This window comes from Rhinopithecus bieti, unplaced genomic scaffold (assembly GCF_001698545.2).
Source record: "Rhinopithecus bieti isolate Rb0 unplaced genomic scaffold, ASM169854v2 scaffold_9981, whole genome shotgun sequence".
Taxonomy (NCBI): domain Eukaryota; kingdom Metazoa; phylum Chordata; class Mammalia; order Primates; family Cercopithecidae; genus Rhinopithecus; species Rhinopithecus bieti.
The window spans coordinates 2,649,644-2,669,640 of NW_016806838.1; the positions used below are offsets into that span (position 1 = coordinate 2,649,644).

At 50.8% G+C, this 19,997-nt stretch overlaps 1 protein-coding gene across 4 annotated transcripts; it reads left to right on the plus strand.

Moving 5' to 3' along the window:
- Positions 1-180: 180 nt before the first annotated feature.
- DRC5 (dynein regulatory complex subunit 5) lies at positions 181-19,951 on the plus strand. Of its 4 annotated transcripts, none has more exons than XM_017878108.1 (5): positions 181-2,411; positions 11,601-11,970; positions 12,990-13,558; positions 16,962-17,150; positions 19,134-19,951. In XM_017878108.1, exons 2-5 carry the CDS (start codon positions 11,694-11,696, stop codon positions 19,341-19,343), a joined length of 1,245 nt encoding a protein of 414 aa, XP_017733597.1. In that variant the 5' UTR covers positions 181-2,411; positions 11,601-11,693; the 3' UTR covers positions 19,344-19,951. The 4 variants fall into 4 exon arrangements, with proteins under 4 accessions (XP_017733597.1, XP_017733594.1, XP_017733596.1 ...); XM_017878105.1 differs by having other exon boundaries at positions 16,962-17,411; positions 19,134-19,359; XM_017878107.1 differs by having other exon boundaries at positions 1,860-1,928; positions 16,962-17,411; positions 19,134-19,359.
- Positions 19,952-19,997: the final 46 nt, after the last annotated feature.

Below are 19,997 nucleotides of genomic sequence, written 5' to 3' on the forward strand. Positions count from 1 at the left end.
AAAGAAGAGGGTCAGGCTTGATGGCTCATGCCTATAATCCTGGCATTTTACGAGGCTGAGGTTGGAGGATTGCTTGAGGCCAGAAGTGCAAGACCAGCCTGCGCAAACACAGCAAGACCCTGTCTACAAAAAAAAAGTGATCTTCCTGCCTCAGCCTCCCAAGTAGCTGAGACTACCCACGCTTTGGTCCCAGCTACTTGGGAGGCTGAGGTGGGAAAATCACTTTAGCCCAGGAATTCAAGGCCACGGTGAGCTATAATTGCACCACTGCACTCCAGGCAACAGAGTGAGGCCCTGTCAAAAAAAGGGAGAAAGTGTCAGATGGTGATGAGGTCTGGGGGAAAATAGATAATGGGGATTAGGAGTGTGGACGGTGGTAGTCCCTTACCGAGAGGTAGCATGTGAGCAGGCAGCTGGGAGGTGAAGGTGTGACCCATGTGGAAATCTAAGGGAAAAGCATTCCAGGCTGAGGGAACAGCCAGTGCAGATGCCGTGAGGTGGGGGTGAGGTGGCCAGTGCCACTGAGCAGTCAGCTGGGATAGGAGCAGGTGATGAGGTTGGAGAGCAGAGTCAGACGAACAGTACACTTCTTAAAACAAGTTGTACAGCACCTGCCTCAAGCCTGAGCTGAAGCTGAAAATTGACACCTCAAAGCAGGAGGAAGCCAAGAGAGGGAGGAAAGCCCTCCTTCCCTACCAGAATGAGTCCACCTCAGACAGCCAGATGTTGGACCTCTGTCTCTGTTCCTAGATCTCTGTTGAAGGAAAGGGCCTCAGGGGACCTATGTTCAAATCAAGGGCTCCCTGGGTACCAAGTTCTCTCTAGTAAAAATTCTAGCAGCGTGGGCCTGCCTGGCATCATTTTCTGCACAGTTTCTCATTCTAATTAAGGCACAGATGATTTGCTGTTGAGGCACTGGTGAGGCCTTGGACGGACCCAATCCCCGGTGCCTGGCCCCTCTGCTTGCAAAGCTTTGCCTCAGCATCCTGGCCACTGGAACAGTAGTCACTGTTCAGCAGTGCTCACCACAGGCCCTGGTCCAAGTTCCTCCGCGGGCGCCAAGATGAGTTGTGGCACCCCTGATTTATTGATGAGTTAACAGAGCGAGATGTACATCCAGGGTAACCAACTAGTAGTCCTCGGCAGAGCTGAAATTAAAGCTACCCTTTGAAACCCCCACCACCCTGGCTGCCTCTCTCTCCCTGAAGGCCAATTTCTTTTTTTACTAACCGTCCCTCTGAAGTCTGTCCCTCTTACCCTCCAGGAGATCAGGGGCCCCAGCCACATCTTGTGGCGCCAGGGCTGGAAGGGTGTTTGGCACAGGGCATGGGCTGTGTGAAGGAGCGCTGTGTTGGCCTGGAACCTTCCTGCGTCTGGTGCCAGACTTTCAGCTGGGGAAAAGGTGGAAGGTGCCCTCCCGCAGGGCCTAAGGTCAACAGGAGACCTCAGGGGAGTTCAGTGACTTATACAGGTTCCCTGGAGAAGGTCCGTCCACCCTCCTCATCTTCCACAGACGCTTTTCCTGGAGCAGCTCCCTATCCATGGCCACACAAAAGCTACCAAGAGAGCACAAGCACTCCAGATCAGCAACCTGCCCGACCTCCGCCTCCCGCAGAAAGCCCACCCGTTCCTAGACACGTCCCACGGGAGCACAGGGCATAGCGCAAGGCCACGGTCCCACTACCCCCAAAGCGGCCGCTTCCACGGAACCGTCCGAAGGGCTGGCCTCGCCACCCTGCGCGCGAGTGAGCCGCTTGCCGGGCGCGCAGCTGCAGCCGAGGAAGCAGCAGCGCCTCCTCCTCCGAACCGCGGCGCACTCGTCCTCCCAGCCCGGCCCGCTCCTAGCAACGCGGGGCGTCCCCAACGACAACGACCGGCGCCGGCGCGCGGGACTCTGCGTGAGGCGAGCGCCGAGGCTCCCGAAGCCGGTGAGGCGACCTCGGGGAGTGGGGACACATAGCCCCGGTCTCCCTCATCGGGGTCTGCTCAGGTCAGCTGGGCCCGGGAGCCCCTCTAGCGTCCTCTGCCCACACCTGCCAGAAGCCCACAGGCGGCCATTGCCTGGGTTCCGTTTTCTGTGGCGGGGAAGCGCCGGTCCGTACCAACGGGAGAATCCACGCCCTCCATGCGAGGACGCCCAGCGCCTCCTCCCCACCACAGTCACTGTCTGCAGACCGTCTGGCCCGGGGCTGGGGATCCGAGTGAGGCGAGGAGAGGGCATCCGTAGGGCGTGGAGGAGAGCGGTCCCAAGCTCTGGGGCCCCAGGCTTCTCCGAAAGGCCGTCCCTGTTCCCAGCACCCGAGGGCTGTAATCCCTCCCTCGTGTCCAGAAGCTTGCTTCTGCATCTCCCTCCCACTGCACTGCCTGTTTTCCTGGGTTACCAAGGAGAAACCAGCGCCTCTACACCCCAGGTAGGATGGGGGAGGGACCCCGTGGCCTTTGGAGCTGAGCTTCCCTGCTAGGGTGTCTGAGCTGAAGGTAAGGAGGGGTGGGAGCAGAGCCGCTGGAGTCCCTTTTGAGACAACAGACCTGAGTGGTCAGGAGTTGGGAGGAGGCCAGCCCAGGGGCTGTGATAAGTGAACTGGCGGTTTCACCCAGCCCAAGTCCAAGTACGCGGGCCGAAGCTCGGTTGAAGAAAGTTTTTTGCCCTTCCATAAATGAAATTCCCAACTTGGGAGTGACTTACCCCAAAGTAAGACATGGTGGGCATGAAAGAAATGGAGGAGGTGAGTGTAGACAAAAACCGAGAGTCCTGAGGACAGAGGAGGGCTCTCCTGAGGGAATCTGGGGTGGGAGTGGCTGAGAAGGCAGTCAGAGAAGTGAGTGCACAGCCAGCTCCTAGGGAAGTATCCCAGGCACAGAGGTGCTGTCTGCCCAAAGAGGACTGGGTGTCTCCACTTCTCGGCTAAGAGCAAGGGAGGTGAGGACAGTTGAGGACCAGGACTGTGATGCACAAGAAGATGAGAATGCTCACCTACAGCATCTTCCTCGTGTTCCCATTAGGGCAGGTGGAAGGAGCTCCTGCCCAGAATGGTTAGATTTAGCTGGGGACCTGAGGAAGGATGGAGAAGACCGGAGACTTCCGGTGGAGGGAATGTGCCAGGGGCAGGAGAGCACCACTCTGCAGCACTCCGTTGGGCTCCTCGGGCCCTCCAAAGGATGCAGGCAGTGGTCCAGCCTTGCAGAAGGCTCCTGTGCCCAGCAATGAACTGGAAGAGGGAGCCTGGACTATTTAGGTCAGCACCAAGGGGATAACCCTGGGCTCCGTGTTGGTGAACAAGAGAGTTCATGAGCTGGAGAAAGTGGGAGACTCACTGGAAAAGAGCTGTGAATGACTGAGTTGGGAGCAATTTATAAGCAACCCCAGCATCTCATGGAAGTAAGAGCATTAGACAGACGCAAACTAAAACCTCAGCTTCTCCACTTACTAGCTAGTGACATTTAGTAAGTTACTTAAGCTTTCTAAGTTTCAGTTTCTTCATTTGTGAAACAGGGACAATAGTGTTAAATAATAATCCTCAATAATTAATTTGAGAATTTAATAAAATTATGTAAGTAAGCCATCTAGCATCTTCACTATATCTAACACACATCTTGAGTGCTGGCTCTGAGCCCAGCACTATATGAAATGTCTCACACACATTAACACCTTAATCTTCTGAGTAATCCTATGAAATAGGTACTTTTAAGTACTGTCTCCACATTATAAATGAAGAAACTGAGGCAAGCGGGGACCTGCCCAAGGTTGCACAGATAGTAGGGGGCACAGTGGAGATTTGACTTGAGGCAGCAGCACAACTCCTGAGTACTTAGCCAGCTGCTGTCCTGCCTCCTGCTATGTACATGCTATTGAAGGCCTGGAGCTCTCAATAAATCATAGCTATATATAGCCAAGGGTATGGTTCCCAGAACACCTGTCCACCAGATTCAAGCCATCAGAAATGAGGACAACTCTGGCCAAACTGGAGCATCTTGTCACTTTCTATTACCCGTGCTTGGGCATGGAAAGAGCAGTCCTTCACACCCGGTCCTTTGAGTTAATGGCCTGGTATGGACGTTATTCCCTGTGTGTGATTTCAGGACCCTGGACCCTGGTCCTGAGGATGCACAGTAGGGACCCAGGGGAGGAGGACTGGCCCTTCCCTAGGGACTGTGGTACCGGGTTAGAGACACAGCCATGTGAAGCCAAACAAGCTGATAAAGGCAGGTCCCAGAGAAGTGAAAGTCCACTGCGTATGTCCCCACTCTCCCACTTTCCCCCTCTGAGAGCACAGCACATCCTTGGATGGGGACACCAGGTGGTGGCACAAGACATACCCACTCCTCGTGGCCCTGACATCTCTGGAATGTCAGGATTCCTGTCCTGCCCATGTTCAAGACTGGAGTCTTGAGCGTGCTCCTAGTCTTCAAACTCTGGGATTCTCTGACTGACCCAACAGGTTCCCCAGGGAAGGAAAGCTCCAGAGAGGAAGGTGACCCTTCAGCCACCTCCAGGACTGCCCTGGAGTCATTGGGGACTGTCCATGTGCTCCGGGCCCCCAGCTATTGGGTATGCACCCATCCCTGCAGGCTCCCAGGGAAGATAGTGCCGCCTACTCGCACCCTCAGCTGCAGGCTGGTGACTGCCAGGCCAGACTAAGGCCAACCTGTGAAGCAGGCAGAGCTCTCTCAGACTCCTGTCTTCTCCTGTGCCCACTCCCTCCCCACCTCCTCTCCTCTCCGTGGTTATCCCCCTTGCCTTTTTTTTTTTTTTTTTTTTTTGAGACAGAGTTTTGCTCTTATTGCCCAGGCTGGAGTGCAGTGGCACAATCTCGGCTCACTGCAACCTCTGCCTCCTGGGTTCAACCTTCGTTTTTTTTCCCTAATTATCTTATAAACCACCTGCCTCAGCCTCCTGAGTAGCTGGGATTACAGACATGCGCCACCATGCTTGACTAATTTTTGTATTTTTAGTAGAGATGGGGTTTCACCATGTTGGTCAGGCTGGTCTTGAACTCCTGACCTCAGGTAATCCACCCTCCTCGGCCTCCCAAAGTGCTGAGATTACAGGCATGAGCCACCACACCCGGCCTTCCTTGCCCCCTTTCTAACTTTGCTTTGTAACTCATTCACACTAAGGTGTGGAATGAATATATATATCCTCATATAGTCATGTGTATTATACACGTAATTTCTGCACACTTAAACTGTCAGAAGCAATAGATTACAAAGTCTACTTTTTAAAAAGTTTGCTACATTAGGCTGGGCACAGTGGCTCATGCCTATAATCTCAACGCTTTGGGTGGCCAAGGTGGGCGGATCACCTGAGGTCGAGAATTCAAGACCAGCCTGACCAACATGGAGAAACCCCATCTCTACTAAAAATACAAAATTAGCCAGCCATGGTGACGCACGCCTGTAATCCCAGCTACTCGGGAGGCTGAGACAGGAGAATCGCTTGAACCTGGGATGTGGAGGTTGTGGTGAGCTGAGATCACGCCATTTTACTGCAGCCTGGGCAGCAAGAGCAAAACTCCATCTCAAAAAAAAAAAAAAAAAAAAAAAAAAAAAAAAAAAAAAAAAAGTTTGGTACATTAGTGTCAGTATACATTTTATGATTTACTATGCTTTTGTTTGACCTAAAATGATGAGATGTGTTTTTAAAAAGCAGCTCAAGGTTAACATATGGATATAGGCACACAAGTATTGATATTAAATTTTGTTTCATTTAGGGGGAAAATGCATTTACCCTAACAGGGATGAAAACTGTACATTAGGGCCCTGAAATTCCCACAGTAAAGTACCAAAGGCCTGGGAGGGCTCTCAGCCCAGGGAAGCCCTCCCCACTTCCCAAGGAGCAAGAATATTCTTTCTTCTTTCCTAGTAGAGGGCAGGAACAGCCAGGGGAGGGGGACATACTGAGTGACTGTGGAGGGGTAGTGTATTGTGACTAGAGGTAGGACATCTGCCCTCAGATGCTGGCCCCAGCTCTCATAGGTGTTTTAGGGCCAGTCATTTCCTGTTTCCTTGTTTCTTCATCTGTAAAATAGGGATAAGGAAGCCCATCCTAGCTCCATTATAGGGTGGTTGAAGAATCACATGAGATTTTTTTTCTTTTTTAGAGATGGTATCTCGCTATGTTGGCCAGGTTGGTCTTGAATTCTTGGCCCCAAGCAATCCTGCCTTGGCCTCCCAAAGTGCTAAGATTACAGGTGTGAGCCACCACACCCAGCCTTTTTTTTTTTTTTTTTTTTTTTTTGTGAGGATAGTTCTGAAAGAACCTTGAAAGGACCTTGTAACTGTTAAGTGCTGGACAGTTGTAAGGTGCTGATACTGTCCCAGCCCTGGAGACATGGAATGTGAGACTAGAGGCTCAATGTAGTCAAGAGAGGAAGAGGCCACAGGAGTGAATCAGGTCCTGTGAGTAATAACCTGGGGGCCTTTGACCCTTCTCAGCTATCCCATTGAACTCTTTCATCTACTGATTTAGGATTTTTCCCATAATTTCACTCACCAAACAGTGAGCCTTTTGGTCAAAATGGGGCAGGACCTTTTGGTCAAAAGGAGTAGAAACCCAACACTTAGCTTTGGCAAAGGGACTTATTAGAAGGCTGCCAACTTAGCTCTCAGAGCTGAAGGCACTGCCAAGGAGCCAGACAGCTCTGGGAGCCTCCGGGACTAGGCATGGGGATCGAAGATACCAGGATGCTGTCTGGGTCTATCTTTCGTTTCTGCTGCTCTCCCTCAGGCTTGATTCCCTCCTGCCACAAACAGACCTTATAAGTGTGGAGAGAAATGACTTCCAGTAGCAGGAGATCCAGATCCTTCAAGGACACATGTCCTTCTGTCTCCCTCCACTTGGACAAATCTCAAGAAGGACTCTGATTGGCTTATATCAGATAGCCACCCACAAACAAGTTGCCGTGACCAACAGGATACTCCTGTTGGCCAGAATCTATTATCAGAAGCCAGTGGAGCAGCCCCAAACACCAGCTACCTCGCCTAAAGCAGACCTACCACTAGGAATTGGAAACAAAACTGAGGAGGAGACAGCCCCTACACCTCAAGCAGCTCACAGTCTAGTGTGGGTGTGGTGAGAGGGTGGGCAGTCAGGTCACTGGAGTGATGCAGGTACTGGAAAGATGGGGTCTGACAATGGGAGGGGTTGTTTTGTGGCATCAGGGACAAAGAAGCACCTTGCCTTCAGAGAGGAAGTGGTGCCTGAGTTCAGACTCAGAAGACCAGTGATTGTTCCTTTCTATGGCTGAGATGGTGGGAAAGGCATTTCAGAGGGAACAATTTGAGCAAGGGCTTGGCAGCATGAACTGGGCTGCTCTTTGCAACCCAGATGCAAAGAGGAGCTTATTTCCAACAAGGTGTCCAGCCACGGAGGGCCTTACACACCAAGGTGAGGAGGCTGGATTTTACCGTAAGCAGTGCTGAGCCACTAGAGGGCTTACAAGGAGCCTGCCACAGCGGCTGTGTGAAGGCTGGATGTGAGAGAACCAGACTGGATGCCAGAGACTACATGCCCAACAGCTGACGCTGTGATCCAGACAGACACTGGGGCCCTGAGCTAAGACGGCAGCAGGAAAGGAGAGCTGCCTGGGTGGGAGGCAGAACTGAATCAGTAACTAGATGGTGGGGTGGGGTGGGAGGGCTGAAAGAGAGGTGACTCCGTGGCTTCTGGTGCTAGCATCTGGATGGATTGAGTTTGAGGGACCTAGGCAGCATCCCAGTGGACTCGAGTCTGGAATGCAGATGTAGGAGAGTCTGGCATTACTCACACCACCACCCCCCAGCCTCACCATCCTGGTAAGCAGTACCCTCTGCTTCTCCTGGGACATCACAGTTAGGAAACCCCACCTGGAAGAGGTGAAAGCTAGAGCCCATCAGCAGGAATGAGTGGATGACTATGGCAGAATTCTGAGGGACCTTGGCACATGGGGGATGGCCAGAGGGAGAGAAGTCTGTGGTGAAGACTTTTGGAAAAAGAATGGTCGGAAAGTAGGAAGAGAGCTAAGAGAGTGGCACACCAAAGGGTGGCCCTCAAGGGCAGGGGTCAGAACGTGGCCTGCCGAGGGAGGAGCCACACTCCATATCCTCCTCATAACAGTGATAGCGGGGCAGCAAGGAGTTAGTTTTGCTCGTTATCCTTTTAAATATACTTTGTTTTCTATTTTGTTAGTTTTAAAAGTAGATTTTTAAAAAACACTTAGAACTAAAATCCTCCTTAGAAGAATCTTCTGTGTCTGGTAATAATTTGCCTGCCAAAATATTTTTGTGATATCCATTTTTTAAAAATCAAGAGATGATTAAATGAAAATTATCAACTCTGATCTTACGCAGTTAATTTTTTCAACATTTGCCTGCCTTATGGTATGGATGATCCTGTAAATGCTGAAGGTGGTAGGGGCTCATTTTTATACCAGCCATGCACACGGCAGCCATGTGATTTGGAGTGAGGCCCTGCCCCTTCCTTCTGAGAAGTTGGTTCAGGGCCCTGGAATATGCCCCGATGGGTCCTGCTGTGTCATGCCCAGAGGCGGGCTGCAGGCACGAAACAGCAGCAAGAGCAATTAGGACCAGATGGCAGGAAGAACTCCAGGTCCTGAATATAAGGTGCTAGGTGGTGGGACTAGAGTCACCTCATTGCAGAGGCATCCCGCCTGGCCCCGGGTGGGGTTTCCCAGGTGTGGCTCCCCAGGAGAAGAAGGAGAAGGGACTGCCTGCCAGGATGCTGAGGCTGGATGGTGCTGTGAGGAATGACTAAAGAGCCAACTCCAGGGCAATGCATACCAGCAACCTGGGGCTCCCCCTGCCAAGCCTGGTCCTGCTCCCTGGGTGTGGCCCATGGGTGTCCAGGGACATATCTGGGACCAAGGGAAATTATAGAATGTTTTAGGCCAAAACCAAGCAGGAGTTGGTCTGGTCTGTTGCCTCTGACCTTTCTCCATTGCCTCTGTCGTGCTGTCTGTGAGCCCCCAACACCACCCTGCCTCCTTGCCCTTCACATCGATCCTGAAAATAGGGAAGGACCTCAGAAACTTTGCACTTATCCAAAGATACCATCTCGGGTCAGCATTCAAGAAGCAGGTCTCCAGGATGTGTTCTCTCCAGCCTCAGACCCCTGCCCCTCATAGTACCTTCGTTCTCCACACACCCCTCCTATATTCTTTACAATGATCAATATTAACCGACCATTATCTCAGGGGGATCTCCACTACAGCCCATGTAGGAAGATATTATTATCCAGTTTCACAGATAAGGAAACTGAAGCTCAGATAGGTTAAGTAACTTGGCCAAGGTCACAAAGACATACCTGGCAAAGTCAGAAATGCAAAGTCAGCTGGTACCGCTAAGCAACAACCCCCTCCAGCCCTACACTCTGAGAGGCCATTAGTCAAAAAGCACGATCTGGTTATTCCACAATTCTGGACACAATCTGTGTGTGAATTTGCATTTGATTTGCATAAGGGATGTCACAATACCTAGATATCTTTCCTGCACTATCCCTCTCCCCGCCACCTGCCTCTCAACCAGGATTTTCCTCCTTGAGATGCCTGGCAGGCTGGGGAGCACCATCTGGTCCCTCCCTCTGCCAAGGACGCCTTTGCTGGTTCAGAGTGTTCCCTCCCACCAGCCACTACCCAGTGCACTGAGTTGTCAGGGTGCACATCTGATGGGAAACTGCCTGGAGGAGGAGCTAAGTGCCAGCAGCCCCATTTCCTCCTGCAGATCTCAGGGCAGGAGTATAAGGGTACAGGAATGGGCAAATGGGGGAGGGTCCCCAGACCAAGACACATCCTCTGTCTTCTGTCTTCAGCCCCAGATTTAGCTGCCTTCTCGCCTCCCACGCCTGCCCGCTGCTGTCTGGAATGCTGGGAGGCTGGGAGAGCTAGAGGCAGACTGGATGGGGAGATGGAAGGGAAGGGACCTGGAGCTTGAGCTCTCAGTGGGAAGGAGGAGAGGAGGCTGCTGGCACCCTGGGCAAGGCATGGGTCTCTTTCCCCTCTCCTTTCTCTCTCAACCTGCACTTTCCAAAATGGTAGCCACAGGCTTAATGTGCCCATTGAGCCATCAGATTTTGAAGACTTCATATGAAAACATAGTATATAAAGTATCTCATTAATAATTTTATATTGATTATATGATAGATAACATTTTAGACATACTGGGCTAAATATAAAATTAATTTCATGGTCAGGCACCATGGCTCACGCCTATAATCCCAGTACTTTGGGAGGCTGAGGCAGGTGGATCACATGAGGTCAGGAGTTCGAGACCAGCCTGGCCAACATGGTGAAACCCAATCTCTACTAAAAATACAAAAATTAGCTGGGTGTGGTGGTGGGCACCTGTAATCCCAGCTACCTGGGAGGCCGAGGCAGGAGAATCACTTGAACCCAAGAGGCGGACGTTGCAGTGAGCCGAAATTGCACCATTGTATTCCAGCCTGGGCAACAAGAGCAAGATAGAAAAAAAAAAAGCTACTAATTTTACCTGTTTCTCTTTACTTTTTTTTTCTTTCTTTGAGACAGAGTCTTGCTCTGTCACCCAGGCTGGAGTACAGTAGCGCAATCTTGGCTCACTGCAACCTCTGCCCTCCAGATTTAAGTGATTCTCATGCCTCAGCCTTCTGAGTAGCTGGGACTACAGGCACCTACCACCATGCCCGGCTAATTTGTGTATTTTTAGTAGAGATGGGATTTCACCATGTTGGCCAGGCTGGTCTCAAATTCCTGACCTCAAGTCACCCACCCACCTTGGCCTCCCAAAGTGCTGGGATTATACGCATGAGCCACCACGTCCAGCCTTGTTTCTCCTTACTTTTTAAAATGTGGGCACTAAAGAAATTAAAATAGCATATGTGGCTTGCATTTTGGCTTGCATTATATTTCTGTTGGCCAGAGCTGTTCTCAACCCCATCCTACGGATCAGGCAGTTGCTGTTCTATAAAATACTTAGTGCAGGGTCCTGTTTTGAGTTGAATGGCTCTTTATTATACCTGTCTTTTGGCAATATACACCCCTCACCCTCAGAGGGCCAGTCCAATGTAGGGTTCAGAGTATGAATTTGACAGACTGAATTTAAACCCACCTGTAATATTTCTAAGCTGCATGACATTGGGCAAGTCAATTTGCCTCTCTGTGCTTTAGTTTCCCAGCAGAAAAATGGGAATAATACAAGTGTCTATCTGAAAAAGGCTTTTCTGAAAAGGCTTTTCTGAGGACACATGAATTAATAGGCATAAAGAACTAAAAAGATTGTCTGGCACAGACCAATTACCGTAATTGCTGTAGAGCTATTATCTAAAATTTTGGGCTGCTCCTTGCTAGTTTCATGTGTCAGATAATATATTATGCCCTTTGGATGCATTATTTTATCCACTCCTCCAAATAATCCTACTGGAACTGCGACCTTCATTTCTAAGAGGCAGCATCTGAAATTCAGAGAGGTTCAGTAACTTGCCCGAGGTCACACAGATAACCAGTGGATGTGTACCTGGATCTGCTTCACTCCAGGGACTGATCCTTAAGCACTATTCTGTACCACCTCTCTTAGTAAATGCCCACCAAGACCCTCCAAAGTAACACCACTACCTCTTCCTTTTGCTCCAGATCCCTACCTGTATCAAGGACCTGCCAGTCTGAGAAGTTTCTTGTCATAAGGCCATCCAGGGGCCACCCACCCCTACATTACCAGACTCCGGCATGCAGGATACCGTAACAACATCAGCATTGTTGGACCCCAGCCACTCCTCGGTCTCCACCCAGGACAAGTCCTCCACTGGAGGACACACTTCAAGCACAGGCCCACAGCTCTCAAAGCCTTCAATCACACCAGTCCCTGCAAAGTCCAGGAACCCACATCCTGGGGCCAATTTCCATCGGATGCGCCGGATCATTGCTGAGGATCCTGAGTGGTCACTGGCCATTGTGCCCCTCCTCACAGAGCTCTGCATTCAGCACATCATCAGGAACTTCCAGAGTGAGTCTGTCCCTGCTTTGGGTGGGAAGAAGAAGGCCAAGAGTGGGGCAAGGTGGGTGGGGACTCTCTGGAGCCAAGACTGCAGAAGCTGGGTCCTGGGGCAGCCCCTGCTCTCCCGTATGGCATCCTCATACCTACTCAACACTTCCCTTCCACCCAGGGCCAAGGCACTTTCTCCTTCTGTTCCCACTGGCAGATCCCACCAGGCTTCCACCCACACTGCACCCTCCATGCCTCTGCCCTCTCCTTGCCTTTTCCACTCTCTCCAGCAAAACCCAGCCTGAGCCATATCTACTTCCTTCTCCAGAAAGCCTTCCCAAGTGAACCACCCTCCACTCTGATGGCGTCTTCCGTGCCATGTAGGGTCTCTTGGTCTGTTCCATATTTTGTGCTTTGTAATATGGATCCTTTCCAAAGATGGGTTACCAGCCTCTCCTACCAGATGGAGCGCTGTCTGAGGACAGGGCCATTATTTCATCTCCAGCAACTATCGTCACCCAGTCTCACTCATTTTACTTGTTTATTGTCAGCCTCCCCTCACTGGAATGTAGACTCCAAAAGGGAGGAGCCCTGTTTTGCTTACTCTTATATCTTCAGCACGTGGGACATAATAGTCTCTCATAGTGGTACCTCCAGTTTCTGGCACATAGTAGGTGCTCAAAAAATTTCTTGTTTTGAAATGGATGAATCAAATAAGATTGGAAGCCTCTGACCTCAGGAATTGTATTCCCCATCAGACCAGGTGGTAATTGAGAGTTGGACCTGAGAGTCTTCCTCAGTCTGGGAGCTCCCTGAGAACAGATGCTGAGATGTCCCCCTTCAGGCAGGGAACATCCCAAAGCTAAAGGCTGGTGTCCCACCCTCCGCCTGATCCCTCCTGAGAGGAGAGGCTGTCTATCCCCTAAGCAGGGAAGGGTCTTCCCTTTGCCTGGTGCTCCCAGGCAGGCCCAGCCTGAGGCATCATGTTGAGGTGTCCCCCAACACTGTGACCCCCTGCTTTCCTTCCTCTGTTCCCAAAGAAAACCCTATCCTGAAGCAGATGCTCCCGGAACACCAGCAGAAGGTCCTGAACCACCTGTCCCCTGACCTACCACTGGCTGTGACCGCCAACCTGATAGACAATGAGAACTACTGGCTCCGCTGCTGCATGCAGCGCTGGCCCGTGTGCCACGTGGCCCACCATGGCGGCAGCTGGAAACGCATGTTCTTTGAGCGGCACCTGGAGAACCTGCTAAAGCACTTTATCCCAGGCACCACGGACCCCGCGGTGATCCTCGACCTGCTGCCGCTCTGCAGGAATTATGTGCGCAGGGTCCACGTCGATCAGTTCCTTCCGCCAGTGCGGCTCCCAGCCCAGCTCCGGCCGGGCGACCAGTCGGACTCAGGCAGCGAGGGAGAGATGGAGGAGCCCACCGTTGACCACTATCAACTAGGCGATCTGGTAGCTGGCCTGAGCCACCTGGAGGAGCTGGACCTGGTGTACGATGTCAAGGACTGCGGCATGAATTTCGAGTGGAATCTCTTCCTCTTCACCTACCGCGACTGCCACTCCTTGGCAGCCGCCATCAAGGCGTGCCACACCCTCAAGGTACTGTCTGCTCCCAGCCTGCCCCCCACCCCTCCTCAGCATCTCTCAGATTCCCTCTCCCCTCCTCTTCCTCCTCTATTGTTACCTTCTTCCCATTTCCTTCTCTTTCATTGGTCAAGTGTTTTTTTAATGCACCCTGCACCAAGATACACGGTTCTGGGGGTGTAGAGATGAACAAGGTGCTGCTCTCCCAGTTCACCAGTTTGTTTCATTGAACAAACATATGCACTCCAGGCCCTGTCCTAGGTGCTGAAGATTCAAGGATGAGCAAGATTGTGCCATTTGTGCCCTCTGTAGCTAACACTCTTGATGGGATAAAGGCACTAATCAGCAATCATATAAACATAAAATTGATACTAGAATAGGGTTGCCAGATTTAGCAAATAGAAATACAGGATATCCGGTTAAATGTGAATTTCAGGTCCAGGCACGGTGGCTCACACCTGTCGTCTTCCAGTGACTGAGGAGGCTGAGGTGGGAGAATCCCTTCAGACTAGGAGTTCAAGCCTGCAGTGAGCTGCAATCACACCATTGCACTCCAGCCTGGATTACAAAATGAGACCATCTCCAAAAAATTTGAATTTCAGATAAAGAGCAAATAATTTTTAGTATATGTCCCGAATATTCCATGGGGCATTCTTATTTATCTGAAATTTATATTTAAGTGGGCATCCTGTACTTTTTTCTGGTACCCCTGAATTGGGATGAATGCCATAAAGAAGAGATACTCTTATGAGAGATTATAAAGGAGCATTTGACCTTGCAGGGGAAGGCTTCCCTGAACAAATGTCACTTACATAGAGATTAGAAGGAGGAGTAGGAGTTATAGTCTCAGAGGGAGGAACATTCCAGGCAGAGGGAGCAGTGCATACAGGCTCTGTGGGCAGAGCGAACATGGCCAGCTCAAAGAGAAAGAGAAGACTGTGTGGCTGGCACAGAGTATGAGGTGGTCAGCCTTGCTGGGTAAAGGAGGCCTTGTCCAGGAGGCTGTCTTTATCCTTAGGAGCTCTGGGACACCATCCAAGTGTTTTAGGCAAAAAGGTAGGTACCATTACTGGATTTCACACGTGAAAATGTCACTCCGTCTGTGAGGGAGGATGGCCTGGGCAGGGCAGCAGTGGACGTGCAGATTACCTAGGAGATCATTGCCAAATCCAGGTGAGGGTGAGGGTCATTTCAGCGAGGGTAGTGTCTGTGGAGTCTCAGAGGAGTGGAGAGAGTCAAGACATATTTAGGCAGACATGTGTCTGGCATGCACGGGCCACACTGGCATAGGGAGGATCTGAAGGAGAAGGAAGGAGAAGGAGGTGAAGTGCAAGACGTCTGGCTTGTAAGCCTGGATGGCTGGAGGGGCCATTTGCAGAGACAGGGAATGTGGGAAGAGGATCAGTTTTGAGGGGGAAGAGTGTAAGTTTCAGTTTGAGGCATCTCAAAGAAGGGGTCATTTTGTTAGTCAGGTAGAGGGTCCGAAGCTCTCAGATGAGAGGTCTGAATTGAATGTGGAAATGTGTGCCGTCTTCATGAAGGTGGCAGTTGCAGCCCTGGATTTGGATGGAGTCTCACAGGGGAGAGCCAAAAGCAAGACAAGGAGAGGCCTGGCATGTGGTCTTAGTGGAAGAAGAGCTTGCCAGGAAGCCAGAGGGAGGAGGAAATGGGGGACATGGCATTGTGTCACAGAGCAAGGGAGGGGTATGTTTCAAGTACAGGGAGTGAGCAACGGGGTGGAATAGAGCTGAGGGCTCGATTTAGTGAACGTGGAGGTCACCTAGGGGAGCTATTTCAGTGGAGTGGCAGGAGCAGAGGCCAGATAGCAGTGGTGTCTGGGGAGAGTGGGAAGTGAGGAATGGGTGGCTGTGATCAGCTCTTTCAAGAACTTGGCTGTGAAGGGGGAAAGGTACAGCCATAACAGATGAGAGCTTTGGGTTCCTTCAGAATAACTCACATATGTTTAAAACCAGTGTAAGGTTCCATCCAGTTGCAAGAAAGGGGATGAATGTAGAAGAGAGGCACGGGTTCATAGACCAATAAGTCAGTGCTTGGTATCAGGAAAATGACAGGTTCCCATTCAATGGCTGGGAAGGCAAGAGGAGAGTTCACCTGCTGAAAGAGGGAGCTCAGCAAGGAGGCTCCTGAATTATGAGGAGGCTGCAAAAAGCTGAAATAGTTGTTGTAGATTATAGGCAAGTATTTTGGCCAGAAAAATATAGTTAGATTGGCATGCAGCGTTACAAGCCTATTGGTGGTTCCAGTGATAGCAACCAGTCCCGTCAGCTGATGTTTTCTATTTTGTCAGTTGCTTGCACACAGGCATGCAGAAAATAGAGAGTGGGGCTGATCCAGGGTAGGGCTTTGCCAGAGAGATGCAATGAAAAGAGAAGAGACACAAAAGACTCAGCTGGGTAAGAGGGGTATAAAGAGGAGTGAACTGAAGGCTAGGGAGAGAGAGGTCAGACACTCAGAGGTCTCAAGGGAGAGAGAGGAGCAGGATAAGCCAGCAGGAAGGTGAGGGGGAGAGGCTCCCATGGACAATATTCATACTGCCAGCCCCATCCCCTTTCCTTCATTCCTTTATCTCATCCTTTTCCTGCTTCTCTACCTCCCCACTTTCTCCCTGGTTCTGCCCTGGCAACCTCCTTCAAAGAGGTCCTCTCCTTGCCCTGGTGGATCTTGGCTGGCAGAGGAGGATGCAGTGAGGGGCTGAGGCCTCAGGCAGGCTTGGATTCTGAACCTGTCTCCACTGCTTCAATCACTGTATTATTCTGGGGAAATAATATAAGCCTCCATTTTGTATCTGCAAAATGGAGAGAACTTTCTCTTCTTCATCGAGATGCTGAAGGTTAGAGATAATGGTTAAGAAAGACCCAAGCGGCCGGGCGTAGTGGCTCATGCCTGTAATCCCAGCGTTGTGGGAGGCCGAGGCGGGTGGATCATGAGGTCAGGAGATCAAGACCATCCTGGCTAACACGGTGAAACCCCGTCTCTACTAAAAATACAAAAAATTAGCCAGGTGTGGTGGCGGGCGCCTATAGTCCCAGCTACTCAGGAGGCTGAGGCAGGAGAATGGTGTGCACCCGCAAGGTGGAGCTTGCAGTGAGCCGAGATCGTGCCACTGCATTCTAGCCTAGGTGACAGAGCGAGACTCCATTAAAAAAAAAAAGAAAGAAAGAAAGAAAGAAAGAAAGAAAAAAGAGCCAAGCATGTAGTAATTGCTCAATAAACAGTGATCTTTCCCCCCTGCTACCTGCCACCAATTCTACACTACTGTGCCATGCTGGTAGGCCTGGCCCCCTCCAAGACCCAGCCAGGTGGCCAACACTAGGTGAGCCAAGTTTGCCAAAGATCTAGGTGGGCAGGCTGATTATCCCTGGCTGGCAGGTGCCATAGACCCTCTGCCTGCCCACAGATCTTCAAGCTGACCCGAAGCAAGGTGGATGATGACAAGGCACGCATCATAATTCGAAGTCTTCTGGACCACCCAGTCCTTGAGGAGCTGGACTTGTCACACAACCTCATTGGGGACCGTGGTGCACGAGGTGCTGCCAAGCTGCTGAGCCACAGCCGCCTGCGTGTGCTCAACCTGGCCAACAACCAGGTGCGTGCACCTGGTGCCCAGTCGCTGGCTCATGCTCTGGCACACAACACCAACCTCATTTCCCTCAACCTACGTCTCAACTGCATTGAGGATGAGGGTGGCCAGGCTCTTGCCCATGCCTTGCAGACCAACAAGTGCCTCACCACACTGCACCTCGGTGGCAATGAGCTGTCTGAACCCACCGCCACACTCCTGTCGCAGGTGCTCGCCATCAACACCACACTCACCAGCATCAACCTGTCCTGCAACCACATCGGGCTGGTGAGCCACCTACTCTGGGCTTGTGAGGGTGGGTGTGGAATCCAACTGCCAGGAGTACTTGTGGGATAATTATGAAGATCACAGACTTTACATACTACATACTGCATCGAGTATGCACACATACTGTGTATCCCAGTGATTATTTTTCCTTTAATCCTTACAGTTATCTAAGTAACTGTATATTAACCCTAAGCGTATTTAACTCTAAATATATTTAAGTATATAACTAAGTATATTTAACCCTACTTTCTAGATGGAACACTAAGTCTCAGAGAGGATTATGAATTGCCCAAGGGCATCAAGTCAGTAGAAAGTGGCAAGGCTGTGGTTCAAATCCAAGATTGATTGAAAACCTGAGTCCTTTCTAATAGACTGTGTCTCTCAAACTTTCTTAACCAAGTCTGAGAGCAAGAAATGCAACTTATGACCAGGCACAGTGGCTCACGCATGTAATCTCAACCCTTTGGGAGGCTGAGGTGGGTGGATCACATGAGGCCAGGAGTTTGAGACCAGCCTGGCCAACATGGTGAAACCTCATCTCTACTAAAAATACAACAATCAGCCCAGTGTGGTGGCATGCACCTGTAACCCCAGCTACTCCGGAGGGTGAGGCAGGAGAACTGCTTGAACCCAGGAGGCGGAGATTGCAGTGAGCTGAGATCGTGCCACTGCACTCCAGCTTGGGTGACAGTGCAAGACTCCATCTCAAAAAAAAAAAAAAATGCAATTTACATGAACACCAACATAAACATAATTTTGAAATTTATGACTTGTGATATATGCTGATATTTTCCTTTACATTCTACTATATTGTATTTTTAAATGCTTCTGTGACCCATTAAATTGACTTTGCAACACACTACTGGGTCACAACCACAGAATGGTGGCATTCTGCCTCCCAACATGAAATTCTTTCACATTGGGGCTAGCCCACCCAACCCAGCAGGGGTTGGAGCTGTGATAACCATTGAGCGGGGCCCTCCGTTAGGTCACTGAACCCTCTGCTAAACCTCCCCATGAGAACCTTGCTCACCTACACAGGCACATACACGCGTGTGCATGCACACACACACACATACACACACACACATTTTCTAGAGGGGGTGCTGTTGACTGCAAGTAATAAAAAGCTTAACCAGAAATGGCCTTAAGCAGGAGGAATATTCAGTGTCTCCCACAACCAGAATTAGAGGGTTATAGGGTTGGTAAACCCCTGGGTTCAGTGCCACCCTCTGCTCTGCCCACCCCAGCCTCATGGCTAACGCCTCTCTAGTGCTTCTCTAGGTCCCAAGATGGCTGCCACAGTTCTGACATCTCACATAGGGACATGCGCAGAGGCAGAAAACAGGAGAACACCTGCTCCCTTTTCTTCTCTTTTTGGAGTGAGGAGAACCTTCCCAGAAGCCACCCCCTCTCAGCTTCCCCCTTGCATCTCATTAGAGTTGTCCCACAAGCCCATGGCTGAACCAAAGGAATGGAATTCTCATCACTGCCAGAGATTATGTTTTTCAAGCTAGTAGGGTTGAGAAATAAATTTAGTGGGTATTGGCTACCATTTTTCAAAAGGAAAAGAATAGAATATGTCAACGTGCGTCACAAAAAGGTTAAGTATTGTTTTGCGAAACTTTATGTTTTAGTCACATCTACATGAAAATGTGTAGTATGTATGTCAGATCCTGGGTAGTGATGTATATGACCCCTTCCTTTGCACCCTTCTCCCAGGATGGTGGGAAGCAACTCCTGGAAGGCATGTCAGACAACAAGACCCTCCTGGAATTTGACTTGCGCCTGTCAGATGTGGCCCAGGAAAGCGAGTACCTCATTGGCCAGGCCCTCTACGCAAACCGAGAAGCAGCCCGCCAGCGAGCCTTGAATCCCAGCCACTTCATGTCAACCATCACTGCCAATGGCCCTGAGAACTCTGTGGGATAAAATGATCTGACTTGGATCATGGCCCCAGCCCTGTCCCTCATTTCATACCCCTGCCATGCCTGCTGCAGAGTATCACTCTGGTTCAGAGGGAGCGGGGAGGGGGACCATGAATATCCTTGGAGTGATCAAGGGTTGTATGGATGGAGACATGAGGCAGGAAAGGGAGACTGGAATGGGGGAAGAAAGGGTATGCAGTAGGAACCCAGCCCCTGTGCCCAGGGAAAGGATATTACTGGACCCCCACAAATGACCAACTTCTTCCAGGAATAGGGAAGTCAGAGAGGTGTCTGAGGGACTGTGCCTGCCAGAGTCTCCCATGGGGGCTGCCTGCCTCCCTGACTCCCCTCCCCACCATTTTCTTCTCTACCAAACAGATCCTTGATCTTCAAACACACACACACACTCTGGCTACAGAGCTATGCCTGGCTCTCTTTGCCACCCTCACCCCTGTAGATGCATTTCCCTGTTGCTTGACTCTGCTTTAGGTGATCCAGTTCTATAGGCCACGCCATCCCCTATTTCCCCAACCCCCAACCTGGGAAGGGGACAACGAAATGACACCAGAGACTCAGACCCAGTGGCCTCCTCTGGGGAGGCAGCTGTAGATGACGACTTCCAGGGAAGGATGACACGATTTCTGCCACCCACCCCAGA

Coding starts and splice junctions, on each gene's coding strand:
- DRC5 (XM_017878105.1), top strand. CDS start 11,694: ATGCAGGATACCGTAACAACATCAGCATTGTTGGACCCCAGCCACTCC. Junction 13,559..16,961: donor AGGCGTGCCACACCCTCAAG/GTACTGTCTGCT, acceptor GCCTGCCCACAG/ATCTTCAAGCTGACCCGAAG. Junction 17,412..19,133: donor CCTGCAACCACATCGGGCTG/GTGAGCCACCTA, acceptor CCCTTCTCCCAG/GATGGTGGGAAGCAACTCCT.